A 12569-nucleotide genomic window follows, 5' to 3' on the forward strand; every position below is an offset into this window, starting at 1 on the left:
CTTTCTGGAAACTAAACTGTCCTTTGTCTATATAGAATGTCTTCTACGTGAATAAACTGTTATTTGTCTTTAGAGACTGTCATCTACACTAAAAAACTGTCATTAGACTTCATAGACTATCTTCTACACCAACACATTGTTAGTTATTTGACTTTATAGACTGTTTTCTACACCAACAAACCGACATTTGTCTTTTGGGACAGTTTTTATCAAAACCAAAGTGTCATTTGACTTTATAGACCATCTTCTACACTAACACACTGTCATTTGACTTTATAAACTGTCTTCTACACTAACAAACTGTCATTTGTCCTTAGGGACAGTCTTTCAAAAGTACAAATCGGTTTTTCTGGAAACTAAACTGTTCTTTGTCTATATAGACTGTCTTCTACGTGAATAAACTGTTATTTGTCTTTAGAGACTGTCTTCTACACTAACAAACTGTCATTTGACTTTATAGACTGTCTTCTACACTAACAAACTGTCATTTGACTTTATAGACTGTCTTCTACACCAACAAACTGTCATTTGTCTTTAGGGACAGTCTTTCAAAAGTACAAATCGGTCTTTCTGGAAACTAAACTGTCCTTTGTCTATATAGACTGTCTTCTACGTGAATAAACTATTATTTGTCTTTAGAGACTGTCTTCCACACTAACAAACTGTCATTTGACTTTATAAACTGTCTTCTACACTAACAAACTGTCATTTGTCTTTAGGGACAGTCTTTCAAAAGTACAAATCGATCTTTCTGGAAATTAAACTGTCCTTTGTCTATATAGACTGTCTTCTACGTGAATAAACTGTTATTTGTCTTTAGAGACTGTCTTCCACACTAACAAACTGTCATTTGACTTTATAAACTGTCCTCTACACTAACAAACTGTCATTTGTCTTTAGGGACAGTCTTTCAAAAGTACAAATCGATCTTTCTGGAAACTAAACTGTTCTTTGTCTATATAGACTGTCTTCTACGTGAATAAACTGTCATTTGACTTTATAGACTGTCTTCTACACTAACAAACTGTCATTTGACTTCATAGACTACCTTCTACACTAACACACTGTCATTTGACTTTATAAACTGTCTTCTACACTAACAAACTGTCATTTGTCTTTAGGGACAGTCTTTCAAAAGTACAAATCGGTCTTTCTGGAAACTAAACTGTCCTTTGTCTATATAGAATGTCTTCTACGTGAATAAACTGTTATTTGTCTTTAGAGACTGTCATCTACACTAAAAAACTGTCATTAGACTTCATAGACTATCTTCTACACCAACACATTGTTAGTTATTTGACTTTATAGACTGTTTTCTACACCAACAAACCGACATTTGTCTTTTGGGACAGTTTTTATCAAAACCAAAGTGTCATTTGACTTTATAGACCATCTTCTACACTAACACACTGTCATTTGACTTTATAAACTGTCTTCTACACTAACAAACTGTCATTTGTCCTTAGGGACAGTCTTTCAAAAGTACAAATCGGTTTTTCTGGAAACTAAACTGTTCTTTGTCTATATAGACTGTCTTCTACGTGAATAAACTGTTATTTGTCTTTAGAGACTGTCTTCCACACTAACAAACTGTCATTTGACTTTATAAACTGTCTTCTACACTAACAAACTGTCATTTGTCTTTAGGGACAGTCTTTCAAAAGTACAAATCGATCTTTCTGGAAACTAAACTGTTCTTTGTCTATATAGACTGTCTTCTACGTGAATAAACTGTCATTTGACTTTATAGACTGTCTTCTACACTAACAAACTGTCATTTGACTTCATAGACTACCTTCTACACTAACACACTGTCATTTGACTTTATAAACTGTCTTCTACACTAACAAACTGTCATTTGTCTTTAGGGACAGTCTTTCAAAAGTACAAATCGGTCTTTCTGGAAACTAAACTGTCCTTTGTCTATATAGAATGTCTTCTACGTGAATAAACTGTTATTTGTCTTTAGAGACTGTCATCTACACTAAAAAACTGTCATTAGACTTCATAGACTATCTTCTACACCAACACATTGTTAGTTATTTGACTTTATAGACTGTTTTCTACACCAACAAACCGACATTTGTCTTTTGGGACAGTTTTTATCAAAACCAAAGTGTCATTTGACTTTATAGACCATCTTCTACACTAACACACTGTCATTTGACTTTATAAACTGTCTTCTACACTAACAAACTGTCATTTGTCCTTAGGGACAGTCTTTCAAAAGTACAAATCGGTCTTTCTGGAAACTAAACTGTTCTTTGTCTATATAGACTGTCTTCTACGTGAATAAACTGTCATTTGTTTTTAGGGACAGTCTTTCAAAAGTACAAATCGGTCTTTCTGAGAATTAAACTGTTCTTTGTCTATATAGACTGTCTTCTACGTGAATAAACTGTTATTTGTCTTTAGAGACTGTCATCTACACTAAAAAACTGTCATTAGACTTCATAGACTATCTTCTACACCAACACATTGTTAGTTATTTGACTTTATAGACTGTCTTCTACACCAACAAACCGAAATTTGTCTTTTGGGACAGTTTTTATCAAAACCAAAGTGTCATTTGACTTTATAGACCATATTCTACACTAACACACTGTCATTTGACTTTATAAACTGTCTTCTACACTAACAAACTGTCATTTGTCTTTAGGGACAGTCTTTCAAAAGTACAAATTGGTATTTCTGGAAATTAAACTGTCCTTTGTCTATATAGACTGTTTTCTACGTGAATAAACTGTTATTTGTCTTTAGAGACTGTCTTCTACACTAACAAACTGTCATTTGACTTTATAGACTGTCTTCTACACTAACAAACTGTCATTTGACTTCATAGACTATCTTCTACACTAACACACTGTCATTTGACTTTATAAACTGTCTTCTACACTAACAAACTGTCATTCGTCTTTAGGGACAGTCTTTCAAAAGTACAAATCGGTCTTTCTGGAAATTAAACTGTCCTTTGTCTATATAGACTGTTTTCTACGTGAATAAACTGTTATTTGTCTTTAGAGACTGTCTTCTACACTAACAAACTGTCATTTGACTTTATAGACTGTCTTCTACACCAACAAACCGACATTTGTCTTTTGGGACAGTTTTTATCAAAACCAAAGTGTCATTTGACTTTATAGACCATCTTCTACACTAACACACTGTCATTTGACTTTATAGACTGTCTTTTAGAAGTACAAATTGGTCTTTCTGGAAATTAAACTGTCCTTTGTCTATATAGACTATCTTCTACGTGAACAAACTGTCATCTGTCTTTAGAGACTGTCTTTTGGAAAACACAGCGTTATTTTTCTTTTGGGGCAGTTTTTACCAAAGCCAAACTGTCATTTGTCTCTATAGACTGTCTTCTACACCAACAAACTGTCATTTGACTTTCTAGACTGTCTTCTACACTAACAAATTGACATTTGACTTTCTAGACTGTCTTCTATACTAACAAAGTGTCACTTGACTTTATAGACTGTCTTTCAGAAATACAAATTGGTATTTCTGGAAATTAAACTGTCCTTTGTCTATATAGACTGTTTTCTACGTGAATAAACTGTTATTTGTCTTTAGAGACTGTCTTCTACACTAACAAACTGTCATTTGACTTTATAGACTGTCTTCTACACTAACAAACTGTCATTTGACTTCATAGACTATCTTCTACACTAACACACTGTCATTTGACTTTATAAACTGTCTTCTACACTAACAAACTGTCATTCGTCTTTAGGGACAGTCTTTCAAAAGTACAAATCGGTCTTTCTGGAAATTAAACTGTCCTTTGTCTATATAGACTATCTTCTACGTGAACAAACTGTCATCTGTCTTTAGAGACTGTCTTTTGGAAAACACAGCGTTATTTTTCTTTTGGGGCAGTTTTTACCAAAGCCAAACTGTCATTTGTCTCTATAGACTGTCTTCTACACCAACAAACTGTCATTTGACTTTCTAGACTGTCTTCTACACTAACAAATTGACATTTGACTTTCTAGACTGTCTTCTATACTAACAAAGTGTCACTTGACTTTATAGACTGTCTTTCAGAAATACAAATTGGTATTTCTGGAAATTAAACTGTCCTTTGTCTATATAGACTGTTTTCTACGTGAATAAACTGTTATTTGTCTTTAGAGACTGTCTTCTACACTAACAAACTGTCATTTGACTTTATAGACTGTCTTCTACACTAACAAACTGTCATTTGACTTCATAGACTATCTTCTACACTAACACACTGTCATTTGACTTTATAAACTGTCTTCTACACTAACAAACTGTCATTCGTCTTTAGGGACAGTCTTTCAAAAGTACAAATCGGTCTTTCTGGAAATTAAACTGTCCTTTGTCTATATAGACTGTTTTCTACGTGAATAAACTGTTATTTGTCTTTAGAGACTGTCTTCTACACTAACAAACTGTCATTTGACTTTATAGACTGTCTTCTACACCAACAAACCGACATTTGTCTTTTGGGACAGTTTTTATCAAAACCAAAGTGTCATTTGACTTTATAGACCATCTTCTACACTAACACACTGTCATTTGACTTTATAAACTGTCTTCTACACTAACACACTGTCATTTGACTTTATAGACTGTCTTTTAGAAGTACAAATTGGTCTTTCTGGAAATTAAACTGTCCTTTGTCTATATAGACTATCTTCTACGTGAACAAACTGTCATCTGTCTTTAGAGACTGTCTTTTGGAAAACACAGCGTTATTTTTCTTTTGGGGCAGTTTTTACCAAAGCCAAACTGTCATTTGTCTCTATAGACTGTCTTCTACACCAACAAACTGTCATTTGACTTTCTAGACTGTCTTCTACACTAACAAATTGACATTTGACTTTCTAGACTGTCTTCTATACTAACAAAGTGTCACTTGACTTTATAGACTGTCTTTCAGAAATACAAATTGGTATTTCTGGAAATTAAACTGTCCTTTGTCTATATAGACTGTTTTCTACCTGAATAACCTTTCATTTGTCTTTAAAGACTGTCTTTTGGAGAATACAGCGTCATTTGTCTTTTGGGACAGTTTTTATCAAAACCAAACTGTCATTTGTTACGACACTTGTAACTCAACGAGCAATTTCAATGGAACATTTTCGAATATCCACCATACAGTCCCGATCTAGCACCGAAGATTCCCAGAAGTGGACCGTCACACCAAATCGTTTAAAGATGTTGAAGCAGACGTTTCGTAAATGTTTCGATTTTCCTGATGGTTATCTAAGAAAGTTTTAACTCTTCCCCGGTATATTCTTCTGAATTTTCCAATTCCGGGTATATTGCAACGAGTTTCACTATAGCGCTGATGGTATAGCACCCAACGCGTTGGGCGTGAAACCTACGAATCTCCAGTTCATATTTGCTAACATTTATTGTAAAATATTTTGACATTATATATATTTATATCGGTTATTCTCAAAATAAAACACAATGGACTTAGATTTTATTGAATTACAAGAATTATACAGAGTATTAAAGAGATGTATCTTCGTTTTCAACGCATCCGGAAGCAACCACGTTTGCCATCGCTTCAAGATAACCGAGACAACTGCAATCCATCGGATTATCTTCTAAACGAACCGTCTTCACTTTCTTGAATTCCTTCTTCGCGTAATCTTCCGGTAAACATTCGATATGATTATGTTGCAAATTTAATATACCAACTTTACTAATTTCTTTATCGAAATTCGTTAAATCGTTATGATCAATATCTAATTCATCGTATTCTTCGACGTCGAATAAATCTTCGTGAATCGTATTGATTTTATTAAAACTGAATCTAGCTTTCAGTTTTCGATGTTTCAAATACTGGAAAACGCCTTGAGGAAGGTACTGGATGAAATTATATTGAACCGACACTTCGACTAATTTCGGACAACTTTTGAATCGAATAGAATACGAAGTTAGTTCGTTGTAATCGAGAATTACGCGCCGTAAGTTTTCCATATCATCGAACGCCCCGGGATTGATAGTAGTCAATTTATTTCGTGATAAATTCAACACTTCCACTGTCATATTGTTAAAAATACCTTCTTTGATTACTTTGAGAGGGTTGTTGGTGATATTCAAGTACTGCAGACCGTCCAAGTGTTTAAAACTACCGATTTCGATCTCGTTTATACCCGAATCGTCCATCGAAAGCTTCCTCAAATTTTTAACGAAACTCAAATCGAAACTCCTCAAAACAATAGGCACTTTTTGATCTAAACTTATCTCCGTCGCGTTCTCTAAATCTTCAGGTATTATCGAGCCGGCGAGGAATCGACGGGGACGCGGATCGTCTTCGAGACGATAATTTAGGGAAAAATCGAATTTGATCGCGGTAATTAGGGGTAGGAAAAACGACAAGAGGTTGAGGACGAACATTTTAACGAACTACTTCAGTTAGACTGTGTGTAGATTGGTGAGAGAACAAATAATAAGGTAAATACCGGACGTTCTAAATTTATCTGGGTGAACTACTTTTATTACTGAAATTATGGTTAATTTATGGGATTTAATAAAGAGATGGATAAATTGGTATTAACGTACATAGAACAACATGAATTTATGTTTATTTAGCTTTAAAAAGTCGAAAAAGTTTCGGATATTCAGTTTTTTTCCCTCAAAATCTGTTTTTGCCAAAATCAAACTGTCATTTGTCTTCTACGCTAACAAACTGTCATTTGTCTTTTGGGACTGTCTGCTTCAAAAATTAACAACCATTTGTCTTTTGGGACTGTTTTTTCTAGAAATAAATCTGTCATTTGTCTTTAGAGACTGTCTGTTCGAAAAATGAACAAGCATTTGTCTTTTGGGACTGTTTTTTCCAGAAATAAATCTGTCATTTGTCTTTAAATACTGTCTGCTTCAAAAATGAATAACCATTTGTCTTTTGAGACTGTTTTTTTCAGAAATAAATCTGTCATTTGTCTTTAGAGACTGTCTGTTTCAAAAATAAATCTGTCATTTGTCTTTAAATAATGTCTGCTTCAAAAATGAACAGCCATTTGTCTTTTGAGACTGTTTTTTTCAGAAATAAATCTGTCATTTGTCTTTAGAGACTGTCTGTTTCAAAAATAAATCTGTCATTTGTCTTTAAATAATGTCTGCTTCAAAAATGAACAGCCATTTGTCTTTTGAGACTGTTTTTTCCAGAAATAAATCTGTCATTTGTCTTTAAATACTGTCTGCTTCAAAAATGAATAACCATTTGTCTTTTGAGACTGTTTTTTTCAGAAATAAATCTGTCATTTGTCTTTAGAGACTGTCTGTTTCAAAAATAAATCTGTCATTTGTCTTTAAATAATGTCTGCTTCAAAAATGAACAGCCATTTTTCTTTTGGGACTGTTTGTTTCAAAAATAAATCTGTCAATTGTCTTTAAATACTGTCTTCTTCAAAAATAAACATACATTTGTCTTTTGGGACTGTTTTTTTCAGAAATAAATCTGTCATTTGTCTTTTGGGACTGTCTGCTTCAAAAATTAACAACCATTTGTCTTTTGGGACTGTTTTTTCTAGAAATAAATCTGTCATTTGTCTTTAGAGACTGTCTGTTCGAAAAATGAACAAGCATTTGTCTTTTGGGACTGTCTGTTTCAAAAATAAATCTGTCATTTGTCTTTAAATAATGTCTGCTTCAAAAATGAACAGCCATTTTTCTTTTGGGACTGTTTGTTTCAAAAATAAATCTGTCAATTGTCTTTAAATACTGTCTTCTTCAAAAATAAACATACATTTGTCTTTTGGGACTGTTTTTTTCAGAAATAAATCTGTCATTTGTCTTTAAATACTGTCTGCTTCAAAAATGAACAACCATTTGTCTTTAGAGACTGTCTGTTTCAAAAATGAACCATCATATGTCTTTTGGGACTGTTTTTTCTAGAAATAAATCTGTCATTTGTCTTTAGAGACTGTCTGTTCGAAAAATGAACAAGCATTTGTCTTTTGGGACTGTTTTTTTCAGAAATAAATCTGTCATTTGTCTTTAAATACTGTCTGCTTCAAAAATGAATAACCATTTGTCTTTTGAGACTGTTTTTTTCAGAAACAAATCTGTCATTTGTCTTTAGAGACTGTCTGTTTCAACAATAAATCTGTCATTTGTCTTTAAATAATGTCTGCTTCAAAAATGAACAGCCATTTTTCTTTTGGGACTGTTTGTTTCAAAAATAAATCTGTCAATTGCCTTTAAATACTGTCTTCTTCAAAAATAAACATACATTTGTCTTTTGGGACTGTTTTTTTCAGAAATAAATCTGTCATTTTTCTTTAAATACTGTCTTCTTCAAAAATAAACATACATTTGTCTTTTGGGACTGTTTTTTTCAGAAATAAATCTGTCATTTGTTTTAGAGACTGTCTGTTCGAAAAATGAACAACCATTTGTCTTTTGGGACTGTTTTTTTCAGAAATAAATCTGTCATTTGTCTTTAAATACTGTCTGCTTCAAAAATAAACATACATTTGTCTTTTGGGACTGTTTTTTTCAGAAATAAATCTGTCATTTGTCTTTAAATACTGTCTTCTTCAAAAATAAACATACATTTGTCTTTTGGGACTGTTTTTTTCAGAAATAAATCTGTCATTTGTTTTAGAGACTGTCTGTTCGAAAAATGAACAAGCATTTGTCTTTTGGGACTGTCTGTTTCAAAAATAAATCTGTCATTTGTCTTTAAATACTGTCTTCTTCAAAAATAAACATACATTTGTCTTTTGGGACTGTTTTTTTCAGAAATAAATCTGTCATTTGTCTTTAAATACTGTCTGCTTCAAAAATGAACAACCATTTGTCTTTAGAGACTGTCTGTTTCAAAAATGAACCATCATATGTCTTTTGGGACTGTTTTTTCTAGAAATAAATCTGTCATTTGTCTTTAGAGACTGTCTGTTCGAAAAATGAACAAGCATTTGTCTTTTGGGACTGTTTTTTTCAGAAATAAATCTGTCATTTGTCTTTAAATACTGTCTGCTTCAAAAATGAATAACCATTTGTCTTTTGAGACTGTTTTTTTCAGAAACAAATCTGTCATTTGTCTTTAGAGACTGTCTGTTTCAACAATAAATCTGTCATTTGTCTTTAAATAATGTCTGCTTCAAAAATGAACAGCCATTTTTCTTTTGGGACTGTTTGTTTCAAAAATAAATCTGTCAATTGTCTTTAAATACTGTCTTCTTCAAAAATAAACATACATTTGTCTTTTGGGACTGTTTTTTCTAGAAATAAATCTGTCATTTGTCTTTAGAGACTGTCTGTTCGAAAAATGAACAAGCATTTGTCTTTTGGGACTGTCTGTTTCAAAAATAAATCTGTCATTTGTCTTTAAATACTGTCTTCTTCAAAAATAAACATACATTTGTCTTTTGGGACTGTTTTTTTCAGAAATAAATCTGTCATTTGTCTTTAAATACTGTCTGCTTCAAAAATGAACAACCATTTGTCTTTAGAGACTGTCTGTTTCAAAAATGAACCATCATATGTCTTTTGGGACTGTTTTTTCTAGAAATAAATCTGTCATTTGTCTTTAGAGACTGTCTGTTCGAAAAATGAACAAGCATTTGTCTTTTGGGACTGTTTTTTTCAGAAATAAATCTGTCATTTGTCTTTAAATACTGTCTGCTTCAAAAATGAATAACCATTTGTCTTTTGAGACTGTTTTTTTCAGAAACAAATCTGTCATTTGTCTTTAGAGACTGTCTGTTTCAACAATAAATCTGTCATTTGTCTTTAAATAATGTCTGCTTCAAAAATGAACAGCCATTTTTCTTTTGGGACTGTTTGTTTCAAAAATAAATCTGTCAATTGTCTTTAAATACTGTCTTCTTCAAAAATAAACATACATTTGTCTTTTGGGACTGTTTTTTTCAGAAATAAATCTGTCATTTGTCTTTAAATACTGTCTTCTTCAAAAATAAACATACATTTGTCTTTTGGGACTGTTTTTTTCAGAAATAAATCTGTCATTTGTTTTTAGAGACTGTCTGTTCGAAAAATGAACAACCATTTGTCTTTTGGGACTGTTTTTTTCAGAAATAAATCTGTCATTTGTCTTTAGAGACTGTCTGTTTCAAAAATGAATAACCATTTGTCTTTTGAGACTGTTTTTTTCAGAAATAAATCTGTCATTTGTTTTTAGAGACTGTCTGTTCGAAAAATGAACAACCATTTTTCTTTTGGGACTGTTTTTTTCAGAAATAAATCTGTCATTTGTCTTTAAATACTGTCTGCTTCAAAAATAAACATACATTTGTCTTTTGGGACTGTTTTTTTCAGAAATAAATCTGTCATTTGTCTTTAAATACTGTCTTCTTCAAAAATAAACATACATTTGTCTTTTGGGACTGTTTTTTTCAGAAATAAATCTGTCATTTGTCTTTAAATACTGTCTGCTTCAAAAATGAACAACCATTTGTCTTTAGAGACTGTCTGTTTCAAAAATGAACCATCATATGTCTTTTGGGACTGTTTTTTCTAGAAATAAATCTGTCATTTGTCTTTAGAGACTGTCTGTTCGAAAAATGAACAAGCATTTGTCTTTTGGGACTGTTTTTTCCAGAAACAAATCTGTCATTTGTCTTTAAATACTGTCTGCTTCAAAAATGAATAACCATTTGTCTTTTGAGACTGTTTTTTTCAGAAACAAATCTGTCATTTGTCTTTAGAGACTGTCTGTTTCAACAATAAATCTGTCATTTGTCTTTAAATAATGTCTGCTTCAAAAATGAACAGCCATTTTTCTTTTGGGACTGTTTGTTTCAAAAATAAATCTGTCAATTGTCTTTAAATACTGTCTTCTTCAAAAATAAACATACATTTGTCTTTTGGGACTGTTTTTTCTAGAAATAAATCTGTCATTTGTCTTTAGAGACTGTCTGTTCGAAAAATGAACAAGCATTTGTCTTTTGGGACTGTCTGTTTCAAAAATAAATCTGTCATTTGTCTTTAAATACTGTCTTCTTCAAAAATAAACATACATTTGTCTTTTGGGACTGTTTTTTTCAGAAATAAATCTGTCATTTGTCTTTAAATACTGTCTGCTTCAAAAATGAACAACCATTTGTCTTTAGAGACTGTCTGTTTCAAAAATGAACCATCATATGTCTTTTGGGACTGTTTTTTCTAGAAATAAATCTGTCATTTGTCTTTAGAGACTGTCTGTTCGAAAAATGAACAAGCATTTGTCTTTTGGGACTGTTTTTTTCAGAAATAAATCTGTCATTTGTCTTTAAATACTGTCTGCTTCAAAAATGAATAACCATTTGTCTTTTGAGACTGTTTTTTTCAGAAACAAATCTGTCATTTGTCTTTAGAGACTGTCTGTTTCAACAATAAATCTGTCATTTGTCTTTAAATAATGTCTGCTTCAAAAATGAACAGCCATTTTTCTTTTGGGACTGTTTGTTTCATAAATAAATCTGTCAATTGTCTTTAAATACTGTCTTCTTCAAAAATAAACATACATTTGTCTTTTGGGACTGTTTTTTTCAGAAATAAATCTGTCATTTGTCTTTAAATACTGTCTTCTTCAAAAATAAACATACATTTGTCTTTTGGGACTGTTTTTTTCAGAAATAAATCTGTCATTTGTTTTTAGAGACTGTCTGTTCGAAAAATGAACAACCATTTGTCTTTTGGGACTGTTTTTTTCAGAAATAAATCTGTCATTTGTCTTTAGAGACTGTCTGTTTCAAAAATGAATAACCATTTGTCTTTTGAGACTGTTTTTTTCAGAAATAAATCTGTCATTTGTTTTTAGAGACTGTCTGTTCGAAAAATGAACAACCATTTTTCTTTTGGGACTGTTTTTTTCAGAAATAAATCTGTCATTTGTCTTTAAATACTGTCTGCTTCAAAAATAAACATACATTTGTCTTTTGGGACTGTTTTTTTCAGAAATAAATCTGTCATTTGTCTTTAAATACTGTCTTCTTCAAAAATAAACATACATTTGTCTTTTGGGACTGTTTTTTTCAGAAATAAATCTGTCATTTGTTTTAGAGACTGTCTGTTCGAAAAATGAACAACCATTTGTCTTTTGGGACTGTTTTTTCTAGAAATAAATCTGTCATTTGTTTTTAGAGACTGTCTGTTCGAAAAATGAACAACCATTTGTCTTTTGGGACTGTTTTTTTCAGAAATAAATCTGTCATTTGTTTTTAGAGACTGTCTGTTCGAAAAATGAACAGCCATTTTTCTTTTGGGACTGTTTGTTTCAAAAATAAATCTGTCAATTGTCTTTAAATACTGTCTTCTTCAAAAATAAACATACATTTGTCTTTTGGGACTGTTTTTTTCAGAAATAAATCTGTCATTTGTTTTAAAGACTGTCTGTTCGAAAAATGAACAAACATTTGTCTTTTGGGACTGTTTTTTCTAGAAATAAATCTGTCATTTGTTTTTAGAGACTGTCTGTTCGAAAAATGAACAACCATTTGTCTTTTGGGACTGTTTTTTCTAGAAATAAATCTGTCATTTGTCTTTAGAGACTGTCTGTTTCAAAAATGAATAACCATTTGTCTTTTGAGACTGTTTTTTTCAGAAATAAATCTGTCATTTGTTTTTAG

General features: G+C 31.7%; 2 protein-coding genes across 2 annotated transcripts in view; one reads left to right on the forward strand and one right to left on the reverse strand.

Annotated features, from left to right (window-relative positions):
- Positions 1 to 12569, forward strand: part of LOC130444224 (protein still life, isoform SIF type 1) — a 198493-nt gene that overhangs the window by 102737 nt on the left and 83187 nt on the right. The window lies entirely within an intron of this gene.
- Positions 5378 to 6458, reverse strand: LOC130444225 (chondroadherin-like). Its single transcript, XM_056779282.1, has one exon. It carries the CDS (start codon positions 6388 to 6390, stop codon positions 5497 to 5499), a length of 894 nt encoding a protein of 297 aa, XP_056635260.1. The 5' UTR covers positions 6391 to 6458; the 3' UTR covers positions 5378 to 5496.

This window comes from Diorhabda sublineata, chromosome 5 (genome assembly GCF_026230105.1).
Source record: "Diorhabda sublineata isolate icDioSubl1.1 chromosome 5, icDioSubl1.1, whole genome shotgun sequence".
Taxonomy (NCBI): Eukaryota; Metazoa; Arthropoda; class Insecta; order Coleoptera; family Chrysomelidae; genus Diorhabda; species Diorhabda sublineata.

Bases quoted from the DNA above. Each gene is read 5' to 3' on its own strand.
- LOC130444225 (XM_056779282.1), bottom strand. From the start codon at position 6,390: ATGTTCGTCCTCAACCTCTTGTCGTTTTTCCTACCCCTAATTACCGCG.